General features: G+C 47.2%; 2 protein-coding genes across 14 annotated transcripts in view; one reads left to right on the top strand and one right to left on the bottom strand.

The window, feature by feature from the left end:
• DMXL2 (Dmx like 2) overlaps positions 1 to 24,079 on the top strand; it is a 530,204-nt gene that overhangs the window by 99,583 nt on the left and 406,542 nt on the right. For 12 of the 13 annotated variants that reach the window (XM_053365727.1, XM_053365736.1, XM_053365733.1 and 9 more), the window contains one exon: positions 240 to 2,267. The exons of the other annotated variant lie outside the window; for it this stretch is intronic. In XM_053365727.1, coding sequence (XP_053221702.1) covers positions 240 to 449 — 210 coding nt within the window. In that variant the 3' untranslated portion in view covers positions 450 to 2,267. Of the gene's footprint in view, positions 1 to 239; positions 2,268 to 24,079 lie in introns of those variants that run through there. 13 annotated transcript variants of the gene reach the window in all.
• Positions 4,476 to 24,079, bottom strand: part of GLDN (gliomedin) — a 39,578-nt gene continuing 19,974 nt past the window's right edge. Inside the window, exons 4-10 of the mRNA XM_053365755.1 lie at positions 23,838 to 23,936; positions 22,686 to 22,832; positions 20,989 to 21,117; positions 13,914 to 13,997; positions 13,705 to 13,830; positions 12,122 to 12,272; positions 4,476 to 6,704 (exon numbers count right to left, since the gene is read on the bottom strand). Of these exons, the coding sequence (XP_053221730.1) occupies positions 6,185 to 6,704; positions 12,122 to 12,272; positions 13,705 to 13,830; positions 13,914 to 13,997; positions 20,989 to 21,117; positions 22,686 to 22,832; positions 23,838 to 23,936 (1,256 nt within the window). The 3' untranslated portion in view covers positions 4,476 to 6,184. The remainder of the gene's footprint in view (positions 6,705 to 12,121; positions 12,273 to 13,704; positions 13,831 to 13,913; positions 13,998 to 20,988; positions 21,118 to 22,685; positions 22,833 to 23,837; positions 23,937 to 24,079) is intronic.

The following is a 24,079-nucleotide window of genomic DNA, read 5'->3' as shown; positions in this document are numbered from 1 at the left end:
ACTGGACTTAACCGTCTAGGGGACCTTTACCTTTCCAAGGTCTCCGGGAGAGACACCTTTACCATCACCTGTTACCTGGTATTTACTAACTGGAAATGGCAGGAATTGAACACCTGCATACGAAACACGAGCTCTACCACCGAGCTGTTGTCCCTTCCTTCCACTAAAGGAGAAAAATGAGATCACCCGGGTCCCCAAAATCGACTGACAAGGTCCTTGTCCGCCTTCTCTTCCTGCAGGTGTGGAGGCTGACAGGCTACGGTCTGATCCACTCGTTTAAGCACGAGCACGCCAAGCAGTCCATCTTCCGAAACCTCAGCACCGGAGTCATGCAGATTGAGATGGCACAAGGCAACCGCATCTTCTCCTGTGGAGCGGATGGTACCCTGAAGATGCGAGTTCTCCCTAACGCTTACAGCATCCCATCGAGCCTCTGCGACATTCTGTAGACTTTGCCGCCGCTGCCGCCGCCATTCCCTTTCCGAGAAACGTGGCTGGAACCGGTACCGTGGCGTAGCGAGCATTTAAGAAGGGGTGTCGCCACGCTTCATAATCGAGAGTTAATTATTGCAGCCTTTAGTTGCTATATAGTTGAGTTAAGAGGAAGAGCGGTGTTTCAACCCCCCCCCCACACACACACCTTTATTTTATTTTTTTCTCGTTTAAAACACTGCGTTTATGAATTGATGGGCTGGGAATGCATGCACTGTACGGGCGCCGACGTCCCTTGCACAGTGACCGATGGGCTTGTGCTCTGTGACCCATGAGATTGTTTACTTAAAGTAAGCAAAAAGATGCTTATTCGCCTGCAGTTGCAGCAAAATCCCTAAAAGTAAGCTATTTTTGATGTACTTTTCAGGATATTCTCTTCCAAATCGTTGCCGCTAAGTTGAAGCATGTCTGCAAACCGCCCCCCCCCACCTCCAATTTTGAAAATGATTTGCTATAATGAAGGGTATTCGAAGTGAGCGTGATTTTACATTGTTGATGTCGTCGTTCTTTATTATTATTATTATTATTATTATTATTTTGGGTCATGCCACTATGAAAATGTGACTACCACACAATCCGTGAAGCTGTGTGCAATGGGGAATGTACTGTGGGCTGAAGTGTATATTATTTGATGCCGAGACTCCCCTGTTATGTTTTCCCCTCCCCGAATTAGCATTAATGCACCGTTGGAGTACTGTAATTTGCACAGAATAACATTCCTTGGAACCTGTGGGATTTTCCTTGGAATCGTATGCCACTTTTGATTTTCTGTTTGCGCTGAAGACATATTGAAACGAACCAGGCCGCCCACCAAAACGGAGGCCCTGTGGCATTCTCCCCCTTTCCCTTTCCTAACGTTTGGTACAGCTGACCACTGTCCCGATACGATTTGTTGCATTTCTCCACATTCCAATCCATACCACTGGCCGGACAGGGCAGGAAACCAAGCCACATTATGACATCAGTTCAAGTCACTACTGAGAGGTGAGGGTGGGAGAGAATGCAACACAGGTCTCTGTTTTCATCCGAGGCGCCGTGATTTTCCTAATATCAGATTCCACCTTGCTCCTTCCCCCTGCCATTATTTCGAGTCCTGCCTTTTGCGTTAGGAATGTAATTTGTGAGCACTAAGTGTTTGTTGTGAACAGGAAACCTCTTTCTAGTCATCCTTTTGAGTTCTGAGTTTTATTTTTACGTAGGGCAAAAAAAAAAGCAAAAGAAGGAAGGGGAAAAAACCATACAGATTGATCTTTCTTAAAGCAAAGCTGTAGAAGAAACTACTGATATAGACCCATGCCACATTTCAGATGAATGTCAGGCTTACATGTGGCCAGCTAGTAAATAGTTGACAAAATTGGTAATCTTGAACTGTTTCCACGGCATATTGTATAAACTATGCAGAGGTCAATATTGTTTGCTTGTAATATACCAGCTATTGTTTGTCATACTTAGATGTATTTTTCTCTGTTGTAAAACAGGAAGACACGTTCTTTACCAAGATATAACGGAACTGATGTCTGTGTATTTAAATGTTTAACAAATTGTATTTTTTTCCCCTCCAGTGAGAATTTATGTGTCTGTGCTGTATTCTAAATCAGAAATATATATATATATATGAGAAATATACATATATATGAATGAGATGGAGTAAAATGCACCTTTGTCTAAAGGCAATTTTAAGTGCAAGCTGCAAAGTATATATATATATATGGAAAGAAAGCAAATGTCCTTTGTTAGTTTTACCTTTGTAAGTTAAATAAATTCCTTTTATTTCACGGAATGCCCTACAGTCCTTGTCGTCGTGGTAGCGTGAGACTTTGCAAGGCGTAATAGCAACAGTTGCCCACAGGTATTTAAGGAGACAGCAGCTGGAATATATGAGGTCTCAGGGCGCTTCACATAAAAAAAAAAATCATAGTATATAGAATAAAAATAAAAGCAATAACCCAATAATACCCCCCCCAAAAGAGCCACATTTAAATAAAAAAAAAATAATAGTAATAATAATAATAAGAAGAAGAAGAAGAAGAAGAAGAATGGGATGTTCATCAGGTCTACCAAAAGACTGGTTAAAAAGGAACATTTTTATCTGGCGCCTAAAGGTGTTTAATGAAGGCGCCAGGCAAATTTCCCTGGAGAGAGCATTCCACAGACGGGGAGCCACTGGAGAGAAGGCCCCGTTCTCGTGTTGCCACCCTCTGACCCTCTTGAGGAGGAGGCACACAAAGAAGGGCCTCAGAAGATGATATCAGGGTCCGGGGTACGTTCATATGGAAAGAGGCGGTCCTGAGCTGTTTAAGGCGCTTTATAGGTCAAAACCATCACTTTAAATTGTAGAATTGGAAGGGACCCCAAGGGTCATCTAGTCCAACCCTATGCAAAAACAGGAATCTTTTGCCCAATGTGGGGCTTCAACCCACAACCCTGAGATTAAGAGCCTCATGCTATGCCAACTGAGCTATCCCAGCTCAGCTGGTGAACCTCCTTTCATCCAGAGGGGCCGCTTTCCCTTCGGGGCAACTTTCCAGGGGCCACATGCCAGTGGGTGGGTCCAGAGGCAAAAGTGGGTGGCACAATCCAGCAGGTTAGTTACTTCATGCACCCCCCTCTCTCCTTTCCATCGAGGCAAGGATGAGTTCAAGGGCACCGTAAAGGTAAAGGGACCCCTGACCACTAGGTCCAGTCGCGGACGACTCTGGGGTTGCGGCGCTCATCTCACTTTATTGGCCGAGGGAGCCGGCGTGCAGCTTCCAGCTTCCAGATTTGAACCACCGACCTTCTGATCAGCAAGTCCTAGGTTCTGTGGTTTAACCCACAGCGCCACCCGCGTCTTAAGGGCACCTTACGGCCAGGCAAATATACTCAAGGGGGGTACAAAGTGGGGCCAGAGAAAGAGGCCTCTGGGGGCGCATTTCCCCAAATCTGTTCTAAAGCTTGGTGTTCTTATTAAAAAAAAGGTAAAGGACCCCTGGACGGTTAAGTCCAATCAAGGGCGACTATGGTTTTGCGGCGCTCATCTTGTTTTCAGGCCGAGGGAGCCGGCGTTTGTCCACTGACAGCTTTCCAGGTCATGTGGACAGCATGACTAAGCCGCTTCTGGCACAACGGAACACTGTGATGGAAACCAAAGCGCATGGAGACACCGTTTACCTTCCCGCCACAGCAGTACCTATTTATCTACTTGCACTGGTGTGCTTTCGAACTGCTAGATTGGCAGGAGCCGGGACTAAACAACGGGAACTCACCCATCGTGGGGATTCAAACTGCCAACCTTACGATTGGCAAGCCCAAGAGGCTCTGGTTTAGACCACAGCACCACCCATGTCCCGTGGTGTTCTTATAAGCTTCATGAAGAAAAGACAGAGAAAAGACAGATTTTATAATGTATGAACTTTCAGATGCATCCTAGAACACAGAGAGGACACACCTTCCTCTCTCTTCATGCTCCTCCAATCTACTGCAGAGGCATCATAATATTGCCCCACTCCCTACATCCTATGTCTTGCCCACAGTCATCTTGCACCAATGCTGGGCTCCTATTCCTTGCACGCAATTCTGTGTGTGTAAAAAAGGGGGAGTCTACATCTTCCATTTGGTTTTTTTCCCATTATTTGAAGAGGGATTTTCCTCAGGAGCAGTGTCAAAAATGAAAGGGAAGGCTTACATTCATCCGCAGAGTACAATTCTCTTTCACACTTGCCTGCTAATGCTATTTTAATTTCTTTTCTAAAAAAGCCTTGTGCATTAAATGCAAGGATGCATATAAGTTAGTTTTGGCTTCACAGTGGTAGGTGCACCTCTGTTTTTGCCATCTGTTTCCCCCCAGATCTTTTCCAGAGGTTGCCCTCTGACCGATTACTTTTGCAGACTTCCCACTTTGAGAAACATTTCTCTGCCTTGAACAAATACCGCCATGCCCATCGCCGTTCGACACATCCTTCCAAAATAGCTGTGTTCGGCTGCAACAGGAGTCAGGAAGTCCATTCCAGTTGGGCCAATGTCCACTTTATTTGCCAAGATTGTCATACATGCATCTTTATTCCCCAGTTGAGAAATATATACACAGAGAGAGAGACATTCAGCCAAGATTACAGCTAAAAGGTGCTGGGGGCGGGGATGACTTCAACGGAGAATTGAAATGATATCTCGGATTCAAGGACACATTTCAGTGGACAGAGCAGGGCTGGAGACTATCATGTTAAAGAGAGCTGAAGGGGGTGTTCTAAGAAGCATTCCCTCCCCCAGTATGTTCCACATCTCCCTCTTTTGCTCCAGAGCATAAAACAACAGCTAGTTGAAATGGAAGGGCATTCTATTCTGGCAAAACGTCAAGCAAATAGCTGTTTTGACAGGAGAAGAGGCTGCTTCAGGGCAATCGTGGCTTCTTTGTCACGAGATATTCGAGCAGAAACTGTAAGGCACATGTGAGGAACCTGTGGCCCTCCATATGGCCCTGAACAACAGCTCCTATCAGTCTCAGGAAGCTAGGAATGACGGGAGTTGTCGTCTGGCAACTTCTGGAGGGCCAAAGCTGCCGCACGCCTGCTGTGAAGGTTGCAAGATTCCTAGAATTTCTGAGATCAGGGTTCGATGAGATGGCCCATAAGACCATTTAGAGCAGCGGTTCTCAACCTGTGGGTCCCCAGATGTTGTTGGACTACAACTCCCATCATCCCTGAGCTCTGGCCTTGCTAGCTAGCGGTGATGGGAGTTGTAGTTCAACAACATCTGGGGACCCACAGGTTGAGAAAGGCTGATATAGAGCAATATGCATGACCACCTAAGCAGCCACACGCAGCCAAGAGACCAATACACTGAAGGTTGCATTGCGACGTTTGTCACTTAGTGGTATACTTCTTCTGCTGGCAAGGTGCTTTGCAGCAGGAGGACTTCGTTGCCTGCAGGTGGGTCACTGCTGTGCAACAAGTTTCTGTTGCATTGGATCCCACCATTCCACAACATTAAAATCTCCCATCTGCTAGTGCAAAAGCCTTGTGCTAGTGGGCAGGGAACACCAGGCACAGCCCTCGCAAGTTTAAAAATGGCTGGCATGGACCCCAGCCATACATTTAAAAGGACGCTTGCACCACTTTTACAGCTCTGGCTTCCCCCAAAATAAATCCAGCAACTGCAGTTGGTTAAAGGGTGTTGGGGGTTGCTAGAAGACAACCCAAGACCTCTGATCCACAGGGACCCTTAACAAAAACTACCGTTCCAACGCAAAAGTGGTCCAAGCATGCCTTAAATGTACTGTATGGTGCCACTGTGACCCAGAAGAAGGAGCGCCGCATGGGAGCTGCAGGCTTTTAGACGCATTCCTGGTGTCCTTTGACGAGAGGTGCCACATGCCTCCGTCCGCGCTCGAAGCACATGGCATTTGAAAGGGCCTTCCTCCCACACTGCAGCTTCTCTGCGAAACAAAGCCTCACTCGGCTTCTGCCGGCATGCACCGCTCGCTACGACATTGAGCAGCCTTTGTTCTGCAAAGCCACAGAAGCCTACGTAATCTAAACATCTACGCTGGGAACACAAAGGGGGGATGAGAACAAGCCGCCCTGTCTGTACACACATTGCTTTGTGACTCTCCTCAAATGGGAGATGTGCAGTTGTTTTCACCGAAAGGTTTGGAGAGCCGAATCTCCAATATGGACGACAGGCAAAGATGGCCCTCGTGGATTGGTACCAAGCGTATTCAGCCGACAAAATGGACAGTGTATTGCATCAGGAAGCCATGTTCCCATGTGCAGAGGCATTTGTCCCCTTGGTTATAGGAAAGCATGGCCAGAACGGGCACAAACGACGAATCGTCCTGCTTGGTTGGGGACACTTTGGAAGCAAAGCCTGCGTCGGATAGCGACAGTTTCAACTCAAAGCTGGTGTCCAGTTGCCTTTCCCTCCAGAGATCATAAGCAAAGGCGACATGCGTGTGGTTCTTGTCGGTGATGTACAGAACCCCGCAGGCGACGAAGGCGTTGCCGGCTTTGGACTGCGGGTACGTGGTATTGATGTACCGCAGCACCGAGAAGGTGTCCTCGTCTACGTGCGCTACCATGATGTGTTCGTCTGGCCTCGAGAGGTAGAGCACCCAAAGCCCATTCTCATCCACGGCGACGCTGAAGTAGGATTTGGAAGCGCCGAAGAGGTACTTGCGCTCAAAGTACCAGGCGTTTTTGATGGAGAGCATCTGCGAGGACTGTGTTGCGAAGTCGTACCTGCGGAGAGGGTTTGAAGCAAAATACTTCAGAGCGGCTCAAGCGGCAGGAGGGCAGGGGTTTATAAAACAAAATTAACACACCCTATTTGTTTCCGTGTGTTTTATATTGAAAGGAATGGAAGAGCATGAATCCAGATTGGGAACCTGTCCGAGTCCAAATTCCCTTCTGGGTAACCTACCAGAGCTGGGTGATATATCAATATATCATCCAAAACCGAAGTCCGTATCATGCTATTGCTTGCATAATATATATATTTTAAATTTATTTATTTGGTTTTTCAACTTTACAGAGCTATATCAAACATAAATCATAAAAACAAGATTCTAAGGAATCTCCTGGACTTCCAGCCTCCCCTTTGTGGGTCCTATTATTAATCAATTCCTCCCACATCTTTTATGCTAATACAAACCCTTTACCTCTTCCAAAGTCCAGAATCAACCTTAAACTATAAGCACTATTCCAATCCTACTAATGATTTTAGCTGTTTACAATGGTCTTTAAGAAAAGTTGTGAATTTCCCCCATTCCTTATTAAAATTTTGGACCTGGCAATATATTGTGAATCACGATGTGTGTGTGTGTGTGTGCTATGCAAAAATCACGATGCAGAAAAAACCGTGAAGCCAGCCAATGCTTCTCTCGATTCCTGCAGCCCCTTTTAACTCAGCCGGCTCAATTCTCCTCTGCCATTTGCAAGGGGCAGCGAACCACAAGAGCAAGCGCCAGCAAAAATCACAATGCAGGAAAAGCCATGGTATGTCCCACAGAGGACCTTACAGTCTTCAAACAAAAACATCTTGGAGGTCCTGGGCCACAGATAGGTTAGGCTGGCCTCAACCAGAGCCAGGGCTTTTTCGGCTGTGGCTCCAATCTGGTGGAACGCTCTGTCATAAGAGACTAGGGCCCTGCGGGACTTGACATCTTTCCACAGGACCTGCAAGACAGAGCTGTTCCACCAGGCCTTTGGCCAAGGCACAGCCTGACCCCCTCCTTTGGCAATCCTCACAGAACTCTAGCCCAGTGGTTGCCGTTAATCTGATTTGAATTGATTTTAGAATGAAATGATTTTAGAATGTTGTATCATTTTAATGTTGTTAGCCGCTCTGAGCCTGGCTTTGGCTGGGGAGGGCGGGATATAAATAAAAATATTATTATTATTATTATTATTATTATTATTATTATTATTATGATGATGATGATGATGGTGATGAAGCCAGCCGATGCCTCCACAGAGCTCCATCCTTATTTCAGACATCGTGATATATTGGTATATTGTGGTTCAACTGGTGATGTATCACAGTGTTGAAAACATTGTGAACAGTGGTGGACTGGGCCAGGGGGGAAACAGGAGGAAGCAATGAATATAATTTTTTACCAAAGTAGACTATTTTTTATACCACGCGTACCCTACTTCCCCTCCAGAGTTCCCTGGGAAGAGGGATTGTAGCTCTGTGATGGGAATAGGAGTCTCTGAACCACACAAAGCACCCTTAACAAACTGCCCTTCCCAGAAAGTGTAGTTTAAAGTGGGATGATACTGCTTTAAATGCATAGTGCGGACGGGGCCTCTGTAGAGATCACCAAAGAAAGGTTTTCTGGGGAGAAGAGGAGGAGAGAACATTGAAACAGGCAGATTGGAAAGCTCATACAAGTTTGGATCCATGTGTGAGTCATTTCAGTTACCAATAAAAATGGAGTCCTTTGTTCAATCTGTCAAAATTCCAATAGGTTTTATGTCCCGAGGGATTAGAAGAATGCCTGCAAATTAGATGTCATTTGGATATGTCCCGAGGGATTAGAAGAATGTCCCGAGGGATTAGAAGAATGCCTGCAAATTAGATGCCATTTGGATGGCAAATTTACAGGCAGCAGAAGACTAGACTGATTTCCATGGAAATCAGTGGCTAAAATGGAGCGTGCCTCTGAATGTGCTTTCTGGAAATCACAAGAGGAGATTTGCACTCGTGTCTTGCTTCTGGGCTTCCCACAAGCATCTGGGTGGTTGCTATGATGATGATGACGACGATGATGATGTTTGTTTGTTTATACCCTGCCCATCTGGCTTGGTTTCCCCAGCCACTCTGGGCAGCTCCCAACAGAATATTAAAAACACATTAAAACACCAAACATTAAAAACTTCCCTAAACAGGATGACACCCTAGATGGGCCATTGGGAATCTTCTTATGTTCTAATGACTTGGGTGGCAAATTCTGAAATCCAATCAAATAAACTGGGACCAGGAAATAAAAACAAAAATTGTTTCCAAGCAAGGGAACTGAGCAAGCATTCTGGTCTTGTTCTTGCCCTCTCAGAGCCGGGATGAGCAACTCTCTGAAGTACAAAAGCATTGTTTTTTAAAAAATATATACTGGAAATGTTTGGATAACTGAGCCACAGAGATCAGGAAGCCCTGAAATGTAATTCAAAAAAGTGCCCAAAAAAGGGCTGATACGGTTTGTTGAGAATCTTCCAAAAGTTGAGTTGACCGCACGACACAACCCAAAGGAACTGAGCTCTACCTTAATGATGCCACCCGCAGGCTGCATATGCTATCCCTTTAAAGCACATTCGTGGCAAGCTTTCCCCTCAAAGAATTCTGGGAACTGTAGTTTATTAAGGATTGCTGAGAATTAAAACTCTGTGGGGAGTCAACCACCGTGCCCAGATTTATTTGAGGGAAAGAAGCTTTGAATGTGGTTTAAGGGTCCAAAATGATGGGCATGCACCCTAAGATTGGGACCACATGGCTGAGAAGCAAGTCTGCCACGAAGTTTGCTGAAGGAAAAGGTCATTCTGAGGACAGTTCAACATTCAAAGCAAGCAAGGCAAAGAAGCTCTTAAAAATGATGTTCCCTTTTGTTCCTCAAAGTACAGAACATGTCACTTAAGAGTTAAGAGGGAATAGCAGAATGCACCTGTCTCTCTTTTCATTGCCCCCAAGAGAGCCAATGGTTGTGTTCGTATGTAACACTAAACCACAGTTTGGAACCACAGGGTCATGGGAGTGCAGTCTGCGCAGTTTCTGGTTCTCCTCTGGTACAGCCACAGCAAGGCTGCAAGGTTTCACTTCTGTTTTCAATTAACCATCACTGAACCAAACCTGGGTTTAGTGTTAATCATGGTTTAGGGAAACAAGGTAAAAAGGTGAAGGTGAAGGAGCCCTGGACAGTTAAGTCCAGTCAAAGGCAACTATGGGGTTGCGGCATTCATCTCGCTTTCAGGCCGAGGGAGCTGGCGTTTGTCCACAGACAGCCTTCCGGGTCATGTAGCCAGCAGGACTAAACCGCTTCTGGTGCAATGGGACACCGTGACGGAAACCAGAGCACACGGAAATGCCGTTTACCTTCCCATCATAGTGGTACCTATTTATCTACTTGCACTGGCATGTTTTAGAACTGCCAGCTTGGCAAGAGATGGGACAGAGCAACGGGAGCTCACCCAGTTGTGGGGATTCGAACCGCCGACCTTCCGATCAGCAAGCCCAAGAGGCTCAGTGGTTTAGACCACAGCACCACCCGCATCCCTTCTGAATGCAGTTATGTAGGCAGCAAAGTCAATGCTTTTGCGATTCACCTCTTCTGCCAAATTTGCACCACTCTGTTCCATTTGAAACTTGCGTCTCCCTGGATATACAACTGACGGTCAATAGCTAAGGCTTACTTTGCCGCTTGGCCACAAGGCAATTCTTAAGATTCATTGAATATCTGACAATATTTGACCATGATGAAATAACGGGCAGTCAGCAAGTCCAAGAGGCTCAGTGGTTTAGACCACAGCAACAACTGCGTTCCATAGGGACAGCAAGATGGGACCATAAACAACTGTTTGAAGAAGTCTTGTTTTTCCACAAGCCATTGTTCTCAGTGGGAGGGAAACAGTTTTTTAAAAAAGTTGAATCCCAGAAATGGACAGAACAAGAGCTGACCTCACCGGGAGAATCCGCGACCAGAAAGAAGAGGAACACCAAGAAGGTTGGAAGAAATTTAAAGACTATTTGAATAAATATTGTAATATTAAAGATATGTAACCGCTTGAAAGAAACAATTAGGCCTAGGATTAAAATGGAATTAAATTTATAAATAAGGAAAGTTATGTAATATGATTAGGACTGTGACATGGTCTTTTGAAACACTGATATTGGAAACTGCTACATATAATTACTAAGAAATTCGGATGGAAGAGATTCGAGGAAGTCAAATACTATGTTTATGAAGATGGATGGTACTTAATTTTAATTAATTAAGTGGTAATATGTTGTATGTATCTTTTTTCTTTTTTCTCTTTTTCTCCTATTTTTTGTTTGTCTTTATTATTGTTAATCTCTTCTTTTTTTGTTATGTTTATCTACTGAAAATAATAAATATTATTTTTTGGGGGGGGGGGAGAGAACAAGAGCCTGCCAGGTCAAACTATGTGGTGGATGAACTGCATTTGATTACACACACACACACACACACACACACACACACACCCCAACCATAGAATTGCACCATAGGTCAGTTTCAAAATACATTGCCAAAGCAGGAAGACAAAACAGATCAAAGGCACAGCCAAAGAGAAATATGGGTGCCACTACCAAGCATGAAAGCTTTATGCACATGTCTTGGAACATAAGATTCTGCCTGATGCTATCCGTTCTGCAATCTGTTTCTTGCCTGGTTTACAAGTCTTTTGTCAGAGGAACCAAACTCCCCAAAACCTTCAAACGGCTGCTAGCACCATCAATCTCCCTCTGAGTGTTAATCATGGACAGTTAAGACATTATATTCCTCCCACTTCAGCCGCTTCCACTGCTGAGATGAAAGGCCATTGTTGGAAGAGGTCTGGCATCTCTAAACCCCCTTGCCAAGAAACAGGGAGTGTCTCAAACAGAGCAAATTACGATCCCCTCATTTGTCTGCCTGCTTCCCTAGGGAGAAAGGTCAAGGAGGCGCTCACACCTGCTTCTCAAAGGCAAATGTTTTTGTTGGCGTCAGCATCAAGGGCGATGCTGGAAAGGGCAAAAGGGCAGAGGGAATCTTTCGCTCGCTCTCGAAATAGCATCCAGCCACCCCTATAACGCCAAGGCTGCAATCCCAGCTCCCACACAACGGAGCCTCACGATTCACACTCGTCCCATAAGCTAAGCCCTGGGCGAAGCAAGCTGTTCAAAGCGAGTCTCTGTTGAATGGCAGCAATGAGAAACAAAGGAAATGGCCTTACAAAGACTCGCCCCATCAGTCCGTGGAGCCCAGTGTGGTCTGGGATTCCTGGCAGTGGCTCTCCAGGGCTCCAGAATTGGGAGATGCCAGGGTGGCAGATCCTCTACTGCTGAGCTACCTTACTGCCATTCAGCAGAGGTCGCCGGGTTCCCTCTCCCTGACGTGGCGCAGCTTAGTAGCAGAAGCCCCTTTGCTGCCCCCTCAGCTACTTACTTCACAATAATGTTGCGTCCGACACGCTGATAGTACAAGGTGTTGTTATAGATGGCATGCCCGCAGCCGTAATATTGCCAAGGGAGCTTGATGGTGCTGTAGCTGTTGTTCCACAGGGCAGAGATGTCCTCGTATTCTTTGATCATGTGGCCTGTTCAGGGGAGGAAGGCATGGAAAAAGTTGGTTTGTTGATTACATTTATAGGTTAGATTACTGCAATGTGTAGGACTGCCTCTGAAGACGGTTTGGAAACTTCAGCTGGTGCAGAATTCACCGGAGCAAGACGGTTTGAGCATATTACACCAATCCTGGTCTGACTGCACTGGCTACCAATTAGTTCCCATGCCCAATTCAAAGTGCTGGTTTTGACCTATAAAGCCATAAAGACTCTCCTCCCTGGAAGAGAGGGGAGTGGTTGTGGCCGGGAGCCCGAGCTCCGCCCCTAGCAGGGGGCGTTAGCCCCCTGCCTCCCCCACTCACCTGGCTGGAGCCTACGCCCATCGGCAGGCACCCAACCAGGTGCCTCCGAGGGGGCGTTTACAGCAGCCTATATGCTGCGGCGCCAGCCCCTCCTCGGCCTCACTCTCCGTGAGGCCCTCCTTCGTCTGCCTCCTCCTTGAGAGGTCCGGAGGGTGGCAACACGAGAACGGGGCCTTCTCTGCAGTGGCTCCCCGTCTGTGGAATGCTTTCCCCAGGGAGGTTCACCTGGCGCCTTCATTACACACCTTTAAGCACCAGGCAAAAATGTTCCTTTTTAACCAGGCCTTTGGTTGACCTGATTCGCTCTGCCACTGCCATCTGCCTGCTCATTCCCTCGGGTCATTCTTTGGTTACTCTCAATTCTTACCAATCTTCCCTGCACTGTGCACGTTTTGCAAGCCCTCCAAGCAAAGACCATCTCCTTCCTGTGCTCGGATAATAAACCAGTGACAGCAGGTGCTGAAGAAGCTTGCAGGAGGAGGAATCTAGCAATACACTGCATGGGCGCTTTGTAACACTTCGGGATGTTTGCTCTTAAGAAAGGTTTTCCAAGCAGCTACAAGTAGAGAACTGTTATAGTCCCTACTACATTTTATTCCTATCCCTCCCTCCAAGGAGCTCACAGTGGTGTACATGGTTCCTCCTCCCTCCCCACTCATTTTGGGTCCCCCCCCCAAACCCTGCAATATGATGACAAATTATTGTTGTTATTATTCACACCCCGCCCATCTGGCTGGGTTTCCCCGGCCACTCTGGGCGGCTGCCAAAAGAATATTAAAAACACAATAAAACACCAAACATTAAATCTTCCCTAAACAGGGCTGCCTTCAGATGTCTTCAAAAAGTCAGATAGTTGTTTATTTCCTTGACATTTGGGAGCCACTACTGAGAAGGCCCTCTGCCTGGTTCCCTGTAACTTCACTTCTCGCAGGGAGGGAACCGCCAGAAGGCCCTCAGAGCTGGACCTCAGCAGCCGGGCTGAACGATGGGGGTGGAGACGCTTCTTCAGGTATAGATGGGTTAGACGGAGAGTGTGTGTGTAAGCAGCCCACGGTCGCCCATCCTGCTGCATTGCTGAGTAAGGATTTGGATCCTACCCTCACCTGTAAAATGTTCAGCGATCCAAATTTTTTCATCACTTCGGTTGGCGAGATCCATCATCCACGCTCCGTAGCTCTGTCTTAATTGTATAATCTCAGCTGGGTTTCCAATTGATTTAATGATGCATTCTGATGGGGAGGGGGAGAGAAACAGAATCAGCACCACTGGCCAGCCTTTAGTCAGCAAAGCGATCATTTTTAGCACAGGCTACCTGGTTTTCTGTGCTGACGAAGGTGTCCCTTCTCTTTTGCTTTCTCTACCAAGGTATCATCATTTGGGATAGCACAGGTCTCCCCTAAACGGTGCACAGAAGGAGAGGAACACACAGAGAGATCTGTTATTATTTTGACACGCAATCTAACGTTGCATGAACTATTCCTGGGTTGCATCCAATACCAGTCCTACTCAAGAGTAGACCATCTGAAGTGAATGGACACGGCTATTTTACAGCGGGCCTACTTAGCTGGAGACAAGTCCATTTACACAACAACAAAAACAAGAATTAAATGGAAGAATGGATAAGGAAAAGCCACTATTTCCAATGGCTTTTCAGAACACTGTTTTCCTTCTGCTGGGGTTTTCTTATGACTTCCATATTTTCAGGGCTGCCAAATGGGGAAATAAATTCATCATCTCTCCACAATGTTTGTGAAATCAATACATGCATTAGTACATAAAAAGCCCCTTGGTTCATGCGTGTCTCTCATTGATCTAACCATGTGTTTCAGCCATGGCAAGTTGTTTGTGAAGACCCCAACATTAAAGACACAATAGACACAGAGTTTTGGTTAAGGTTTTTGGCAATAATTTTGGCCACAACTTTATTGATTACAGAATGTGAGTGGTTGCTTAGGCATGGTTCCAGACTACCTGAACCTGCACTGTGGCAGGAACAGGACTGACAACTGGGCACCACCAGAGGTCAGTAAGGGAAAGCATGCTGGGGGAGCGAGAAGCTGGCTTCAGTCTCACAGCTCACCCCAGCTGCTCCCAGGGGCTCTGGTGTGGCCCTAGCCCCTTGACAGGGTTCGGACAAAAGCAAGGCGAGCCCTTGGATTCCTTTAACGGAATTCCCTAGCAGCAGCAATTGGAAGGGCAGGCACAGCCAACCCTTCCCCTCTGCAAAACATTGAAAATTTTAATCCAAGCACTCTCTTGACAATCTTGCGACACTAAGGGTAGTAGACCAGTGGGGTTTAAACGTAGGCAAAGCCAATAATTAAATGTCCTACGCCAAATCTGTAATTCAACAGCGGGGAGGTTAGCCTCTAAGTGCTATGAAGCACTTGGAACACAGGATGAAGCAGAAAAAAATTGCCTTAGGAACTTAGATTGAACAGCTTCTGTAGATCCAAGGTGAGGGCCTGTCCAAATCTGAGCCCCCTATAATAACTGCGCTAGGGGTTTAGCTTTAAACACTTCAAGGGCTGATGGTATGTGTTTGCCACCTTTTGTATGGAAAAAGCGTGTCAGAATTTTAGCACTTTGGTGCCGCATCCTATTTTCACAGTGGCCAGCCAGATGCCCCAATGGGAAACCCCATTTGTTGGAGCAACAACATAGCCATTGTGGCTAGGAGCCAGTGATGATCTTATCCTCTGTGTTTCATGGTACAGTGGTACCTCAGGTTACAGATGCTTCAGGTTACAGACGCTTCAGGTTACAGACTCCGCTAACCCAGAAATAGTACCTTTGCTTCAGGATGAGAACAGAAATCGCGTGGCAGCGGCACGGCGGCAGCAGGAGGCCCCATCAGCTAAAGTGGTGCTTCAGGTTAAGAACAGTTTCAGGTTAAGAACGGACCTCCGGAACGAATTAAGTTCTTAACCTGAGGTACCACTGTAGTTCTTTTTGCCTATCCTGAAACAGACTGCTGACTGGATATGGCTGGGTGCCAATCTCTCAATGGTGCCGTAGTTGCATCCTGCATTCCATAGTGTGCAACAACTGGGAAGGGTGGACTAGATATTCCTTGGAAATCTATGCTTCTGTAACACTGAAGTTCATAAATGTCCAGGGTTATGGGGGAGAAGAGAGAATGCCCTCTTTCTCTATCCATTTTCCCCAGCTCACATTCTCAACAAAGCCCCTGAAACAGCATTTTATCTTTTTGGGTAGAACAGTCAAGGCCCAGGCTGGCATTCCCAATGTGCCAAGAGCAGGATTTGCATTTGGGAACAAGCTTTGACGAAAGGAAACAAGAAAGTCTAAGGACAACTGTGTTTCCAGTTCACCCAAGGCCTGCAGATATATAGATGGCAACTGTCTGAAAATCAGAAGTATATAAGCCCAAGAGCTGATTGCAGAGGAACAATCTGACTGAGGAAGAGGTGAGTTTTGCTTCACTGGGGGGTATTTAAGCAGAGGCTGCTGGAATTGCGAGACTGAGATCCCTTCCAGCCCTCGCCAATTCTAGCCTTGCCAGCAGAGTCACAGCAAGGAGAGGAATGGATGGTTTTAGGCATCAGCATGGGCTCGCCGGAGGCCCCCCACTCACATGCCAAGGCTTACCTTGCAAACAGCTGCTCATATCCCTACCACTAATCATCTCCCTTTCTTGTTCCAGATAAGACAGAAGCTAGACACAGCATGGGGTGGAATCTGTAGGGTGCTGGTTCCTAGCGTGAGCTAAGCAAGCAGCCCCCAAAATAGTACAAAGAGGAGAGGGCAAGAGCAATGTTCTCCTCTGCCATCCTTGAAGTGGCACAGCCTGTTCGAGGACTGGAGGAGGACCACGTTCCCACTTCACAGGCTCATTACGAGGGTCCGTGTTAAAAGGAAAGGTGAGACACTCCAGAAATAGGACAATGGGAAATAGGTTCTTTATGGGACATTGCTTGAGAAGAGTGTAGGAACATAAGAAGAGCTCATTGGATCAGGCCAATGGCCCGTCTAGTCTAGGATGCAGCCAGCTGCCTATAGCAAACTGGTAAGCAGGATGCGAGCACAATAGCCTTCTCCCTTCCTGTGGTTCTCAGCAGCTGCTTTTTAGAAGCATCTGGCCATGGTGCATTGCATGAAATAGTACCATATTTTTCAGTGTATAAGACGCCCTTCCCATGTATAAGGGACCCCTGACCATTAGGTCCAGTCGTCACCAACTCTGGGGTTGCGGCACTCATCTCGCTTTATTGGTCGAGGGAGCTGGCGTACAGCTTCCAGATTATGTGGCCAGCATGACTAAGCCACTTCTGGCGAACCAGAGCAGCGCATGGAAACGCCGTTTACCTTCCCGCCAGAGCGGTACCTATTTATCTACTTGCACTGTTGTGCTTTCGAACTGCTAGGTGGGCAGAAGCTGAGACCGAACAATGGGAGCTCACCCCGTCGCAGGGATCCGAACCGCCGACCTTCTGATCGGCAAGTCCTAGGCTCTGTGGTTTAACCCACAGCGCCACCCGTGTCCATGTATAAGACACCCCCTATTTGGGGGGACTTCAAATTAAGAAAACACCCCTCAGCACTACCCATGTATAAGACAAGCCCCAATTTTAAACCTAATTTTTTGGTAAAAAAAAAAACAACCCCAGTCTTATACACGGGAAAATACGGCATTTTCTTTTCCCTGACCTGAATCTCCCAGCACTCAGCTTCGTTGGGTGCCCACAAGTTCTAGAGTATGAGAGGAGGGAAACTTTTCTCTATCTGCTTTGGCTGACTGACACCCAATGCCCTTTTTAAATGTGTCGGGGAGTGGGGGACGTTATCAGGTTGCTTTTGTTTTTATTATGGGTTTTGTGTTTTTATATTGTGATTTTATGTTGCTACCACCCTGAGACCCGAGGGTATAGGGTGGTATACTAATACAGTGGTACCTCTAGATACGAACGGGATCCGTTCTGGAGCACCGTTCACATCTAGAAGCAAACGTAACTAGTGACGGCATGTCTGCACACACACACGTCGCTTTTCGCTGCTTCTGCACATGCACATGACGTCATTTTGAGCGTCTGCCCATGCGCAAGTGGCAAAACCCGGAAGTAATGTGCTCCATTACTTCCGGGTTGCCGCGGAGCGCAACTAAAACGCGCTCAACCCGAAGCACATTCAACCCGAGGTATGCCTGTACAGTGGTACCTCTGGTTAAGTACTTAATTCGTTCTTAACCCGAAACTGTTCTTAACCTGAAGCACCACTTTAGCTAATGGGGCCTCCTACTGCTGCCACGCCACCGGAGTACAATTTCTGTTCTCCTCCTGACCTGAAGCAAAGTTCTTAACCTGAAGCACTATTTCTGGGTTAGCGGAGTCTGTAACCTGAAGCGTATGTAACCTGAAGCGTATGTAACCTGAGGTACCACTGTACTAATATTCTTTTCTCCACGCCGTGCATAATTTTATAAAATTCTATTTATAAATAATTATTTATTCAATTTTTTCAGATTAAAGTTTTGCAATCACATATCCAACATACAACATGAAATCAAGATTCCAAAGAATCTCCTGGACTTCCCTCCTCCCCTTTGTGGGTCCTGTTGTTTGTCATTTCCTCCTGCATCTTTTATAATAATCCAAATCTTTTACATCTCTATCATGTCCAAAATTCACCATTATAAACTTCTCTCATGTCACCTCTTACTCACCAAGCCTTGATGACTCCAATCCAGAAGGAGAAGAGGGAGAAGCAACACAACGAACTAATGTACTGGGGAGAACTCATCAGGAAAAAAAACATCAAAAATGATGACTAGACCAAATGTCTAGATTGCTCAAAATGGCTTACGGTCCAAGAGGATGAGCTGAAAGTCTGTGAAGCTGGTAAAGTACCAGGGCAGGACTTTGAGCCAGAGGTCAAGGACCGCGCTCAGCAAAATGAGCAGGAATCCATTATCACCACCTAAATGCAGCAACAGGGCTCCATTTTCATCAGAAGTCAAGATAAAAGCACCACGTTAGTGAGGCCAAGCTTTCCCCGGACCACCGATGGAGTTTTTAATTTAAATGCAACCTTGGCAGTTCCAGGTCTCTCGTTGCAATAATGAAAGCAAAATTTCACTTTCAAAGGCTTCTTTTTCTGGACCAGGCAGCATTATCTGCCCTTCCTCCCTTATCTCTCCAAGTATGTCCACAGGATTGGCCCAAGCTCACTTCAGCCACACTAATGGGATTCCAGGTTGAAGGAGTGAAGGAGGAGGGAAATGAAAGACAGTCAATAATCTTTTCAGCTTCAGAGAAGCCATCGTCTCAGTCGGCACTGAATGCTTAAAGCAGAATCATGCCACATTGAACAGTCCTAGAATAACAGAATTGTAGAATTGGGAGGGATCCCCCCAATGGTCATCTAGTCCAGCCCTTGCAATGCAGGAATCTCAGCCAAAGCATCCCACAAAGAATTCTGGGAAATATAGCTTGTTAAAGGTGCAGGGAGTGATTCCAGGAGGACCTCTGTTCACCTTAAAGGTAAAGGGTTAAGGGACCCCTGACCATTAGGTCCAGTAATGACCGACTCTGGGGTTGCGGCGCTCGTCTCGCTTTATTGGCCGAGGGAGCCGGCGTACAGCTTCCAGGTCATGTGGCCAGCATTACTAAGCCGCTTATGACAAATCAGAGCAGCACATGGAAACGCCGTTTACCTTCCCACCGGAGCGGTACCTATTTATCTACTTGCACTTTGACGTGCTTTCGAACTGCTAGGTTGGCAGGAGCAGGGACCGAGCAACGGGAGCTCACGCCGTCACGGGGATTTGAACCGCTGACCTTCCCCTTACTGTTCCCCTTAAAGGTAAAGGTAAAGGTACCCCTGCCCGTACGGGCCAGTCTTGACAGACTCTGGGGTTGTGCGCCCATCTCACTCTATAGGCTGGGGGCCAGCGCTGTCCGGAGACACTTCCGGGTCACGTGGCCAGCGTGACAAAGCTGCATCTGGCGAGCCAGCGCAGCACACGGAAACGCCGTTTACCTTCCCGCTAATAAGCAGTCCCTATTTATCTACTTGCACCCGGGGGTGCTTTCGAACTGCTAGGTTGGCAGGCGCTGGGACCGAGCAACGGGAGCGCACCCCGCCGCGGGGATTCGAACCGCCAACCTTTCGATCGGCAAGCCCTAGGCGCTGAGGCTTTTACCCACAGCGCCACCACTGACCTACAATTTGCAGAGTTCTTAAACCATCAACCCCTCTTACTAGTGAGCTTTGGGAACTGTAGCTAAGTGAGGGGTGTAGGGGGTGGGTCTCCTAGCAATCCTCAGCACCCTTAAAAATCCACAGCTCTCAGAATTCTTTTGGGGAAGCCATCATTGTTCAAAGTGGCGTGATCCTGCTTCAAATGTACAGTCATACCTCATGTTGCGTCTGCTTCAAGTTCCGTGTTTTCGTCTCGCGTCTCGCGGCAACCCAGAAATACTGGAACAGGTTACTTCCGGGTTTCACCGCTCGTGCATGCGCAGAAGCGCTAAATTGCACCATGCGTGTGCGCAGATGTGCTGCTTCTGGATGCGAACGCTTCGAGTTGCGGACGTGCCTCTGGGATGGATTACATCCGCAGCTCGAGGTTCCACTCAAGGGGCCCATGATTATCATTGCTTAACATGTCGGCATGTATGTCATGTGTTCCAGAACATATGAAGGGTACCTGGTGGGGCAAGGCTGTGCCACGATTGGACACAACACTAAATGCTAAGACTTGAGATGCGGCAAGTTTGTCTGGAGGCTTCCCAAGCTTCTGTACCACCGTTTGGCCCCTGCTCAGATCGATGGACGTCGGGGTTCTAGCAGAAAGTAGACCCTTTAAACCCAAAGTCTGCCCATGGTAAAGATGGAAAGAGCATATTGTTGATAAAAATAACGAACATTTCTATTGCAGTTTCGAGTGTTTGAAGCGATTCTCACGCATTATCTAGTACAGTGGTACCTCGGGTTAAGTACTTAATTCGTTCCGGAGGTCCATTCTTAACCTGAAACTGTTCTTAACCTGAAGCACCACTTTAGCTAATGGGGCCTCCCGCTGCTGCCTCTGCGCCGCTGGAGCACAATTTTTGTTCTCATCCTGAAACAAAGTTCTTAACCTGAGGTACTATTTCTGGGTTAGCGGAGTCTGTAACCTGAAGCATATGTAACCTGAAGCATATGTAACCCGAGGTACCACTGTATGTTACCTTTAGCACAACCCTGTAAGGTAAGCTACTATTATTGTCCCCTCTACTGCACATGGGGGCACCGAGGCCGAGAGGAAGGGGCATGCTTAAGGCCACCTCGTGAGTTCATGGCAAAGGCAGGATTCAAACTGGGGACTCCCCAATCCGCAGCTTGACATTTTAGCTCAATATGCTACAGCATCACAAAGCACTCACCTGTACACTCTGAACTGAACATTTTCTCCTGAACCTGGGCCTTAGCTTTGCGTTTCCCAGGTGGCCCTGGAGGTCCTGGAGGCCCTGGGGGACCAGAGGGCCCTGGAGGCCCTGGCTCACCTTTTGCACCTAAGAGAACATCAAAACAGAGGAGTTACTTTTTGCCAGTACATTTACAAGTTTGGCACATATCCCTTTGAGAGATGCTATCAAGTAGATTCACGGGAGGACGGAAGGTTATACAGTCATACCTCATGTTGCGAACGGGATGCGTTCCAGAGCCCCGTTCGCAACCTGAACAGAACGCAACCAGCGTCTGCGCACGCGTGGGTCACGATTCACCACTTCCACGCATGCGCATGGCATCATTTTGCACGTCTGCACATACGCGAGTGGCGAAACCTGGAAGTAACCCTTTCCGGTACTTCCGGGTCGCCACAGGATGCAACCTGAAAAGACGTAACCCGCAGCGTTCGCAACATGAGGTATGACTATAGCTTACCAGACCCAAGGTCCAAATTTAAACACCGCCATGTCCTATTTTAGGGACACGGGTGGCGCTGTGGGTTAAACTACAGAGCCTAGGACTTGCTGATCAGAAGGTTGGCGGTTCGAATCCCCACAACGGGGTGAGCTCACGTTGCTCGGTCCCTGCTCCTGCCAACCTAGCAGTTCGAAAGCACATCAAAGTGCAAGTAGATAAATAGGTACCACTCCGGCGGGAAGGTAAATGGCGTTTCCGTGCGCTGCTCTGATTCGCCAGAAGCAGCTTAGTCATGCTGGCCACATGACCTGGAAGCTGTACGCCGGCTCCCTTGGCCAATAAAGTGAGATGAGCGCCGCAACCCCAGAGTCGGCCACGACTGGACCTAATGGTCAGGGTTCCCTTTACCTTTACTTTATGGCCTATTTTGGGATGCCCAACACCATAATCTGAGGCTCTGTAGAGTCTGAACAGCATCGCTTGCAGCAGCTCTCCCTAACCTGGTGCCCTCCAGATGTTGCTGGACTCCAACTTCCATCAGCCTCAGCTAGCATGGCCAATGATCGGGTGATGGGGGTCCAACAATATCTACAGGGAGGTGGCGCCAGGCTGCAGGGAGGCTAGTTTTCAGAACAACTGATCTTAACCAGCTAATTGAGGGTCCTCAATTCCGCAGCTCCACTTTGCACCCATTTTCACCTTCACCCCTGTGTCCATGCCTCCCCCGTCTCCTTTTGTGCAACCTCCCATTGCACACAAACCACCCCCATATTAACCTCTTGCATCTTCCTCCTCCTAAAACGTTACCGCGGCTAAGCACTCCTTTCATCCAACTACAAAGCCGCCAGTGACACGGCACAACGAATCATCCAGTGGGAGCTGCGTGACGACAGCCTTACATTTTTATGTATATAGGAAGAAAACCCTGCCAAGGAGAACACTTGGTCACACCGCTTTAAAGCACATTTTAACGCACATGGTTTCCCTTCAGGAATCCTTGGAACTCCTCACAGAGCAACAATTCCCAGGACCCTTAAAAAACTAGAGTTCCCAAGATTCTTTTTGTGAAAAACCGTACAATTTCTGTGTGCTTTAAATGTATATGGGGTGGTTGTGGCCATTGCTTCAAGTAACACAAAGAGCACTCTATGGGAGTTCGTTGATATGATGTTTTTCTATGAGTTATACATTATTAGAGTGCCTGTTAGCTCACCTTCTGCCATGAGTTCATTGTTCGCATCACCTTTGTCCCCCTTGGGACCCCTCGATCCCTTTTCTCCTCGCTCTCCCTCTTTCCCAGGCAAGCCAATTTCTCCAGGATCCCCTTTTTCACCTCTCTCTCCAGGTTCTCCTTTCAATCCTGGTAGAAAAGAGGGAACATTCAATACCATTCTTGAGACGTGATTAACCCAGAAGGGAATATCGTAGAATCGAGTGCCCTCTGTGGACATTCCAGAACAATGCTTTGTTTTTCAAGTTCAATCCATCATGTTTTCCCAGGTACGTTTGAGCTTATTTGAAGTAATTTTCTCAAAAGAAATAGCATGGGGCTCAGCTCTGCCTTGAGCGTTACGTCCAGTGAAGAAGGAAATGAACGATGGGCATGTTCAGAAAGCATGAGGTAACCACGGTTTACCTCAGACGTTCTAGATCTGATTCCTGACAGGGGCAACAAATCCCTAATCTCACTTCAGGCTGGACCACGTACATGCGCACACACCTCATTTTTGGAGACCCTTTCAACCCTTTCAAAAGTAAATAAATAATTAAAAAAAATAAAGTGGGAGGGATGTTGGCAAATCTTTGGGGAGGGCCAGGCCCAATCAAAGAGCTATCAGGTGGGATGGGCTTACTTTTAAAGACAAGGGGAAGTCGTTTGTTTCCCTTTTTAACAACAACAACAACAACAAAACTTTGCCATTCTTGCAGCCCTTGTGCTACAGACCTAGCTGTCTCCCACATGGAGAGGAATTTTGAAATGAGACCGTTATGTACTGAGTTGAATAGGATCCAAAATGCAGCAGTCTGATTGGTCCTAGAACAATAAGATTCAGAATGCAGCAGTCTGATTGGTCCACAGGAGCTACCCAATCCAGCTCCAGGTGGAAGTGAATCCGCAACCTGATTGGCCTACAGGTGAATCCCAGAATTAGCCAATCACGTGGGGCCATTGTGTAAATAATGTGTATAAAGCAGACATCCTGGGGGAACTTCCATTCCTCCTCACCACTATGAGCTGAATAAAGAGCATGAAATCCACTCTCAACTTCTTCAGAACTGCCTCCAAGGATTGAGGTGGGAAGAGAAGATCCAATAAAGGGGGAAAGGTCAGCTGCATATATCATTCTTAAGTCCAAAAATATACCTGGTTTGCCTCTTTTTCCAATTTCTCCCTTCTGACCAGGGATGCCAGGATCGCCATCTGATCCGTTAAGACCAGGCAGTCCATCAAGCCCGGGAGGACCTGACAAAGTCAAAGAAATACATTATAGGGAGTCCCACCCCCTGCACAGGATATCACATACAGTGGTACCTCGCAAGACGAATGCCTTGCAAGATGGAACACTCGCAAGAAGAAAGAGTTTTCTGTTTTTCGAGGTGCTTCGC

This window comes from Podarcis raffonei, chromosome 14 (genome assembly GCF_027172205.1).
Source record: "Podarcis raffonei isolate rPodRaf1 chromosome 14, rPodRaf1.pri, whole genome shotgun sequence".
Taxonomy (NCBI): domain Eukaryota; kingdom Metazoa; phylum Chordata; class Lepidosauria; order Squamata; family Lacertidae; genus Podarcis; species Podarcis raffonei.
Note: the sequence above shows the minus strand (reverse complement) of the source record. Positions and strands in the feature narration are given on the sequence as shown.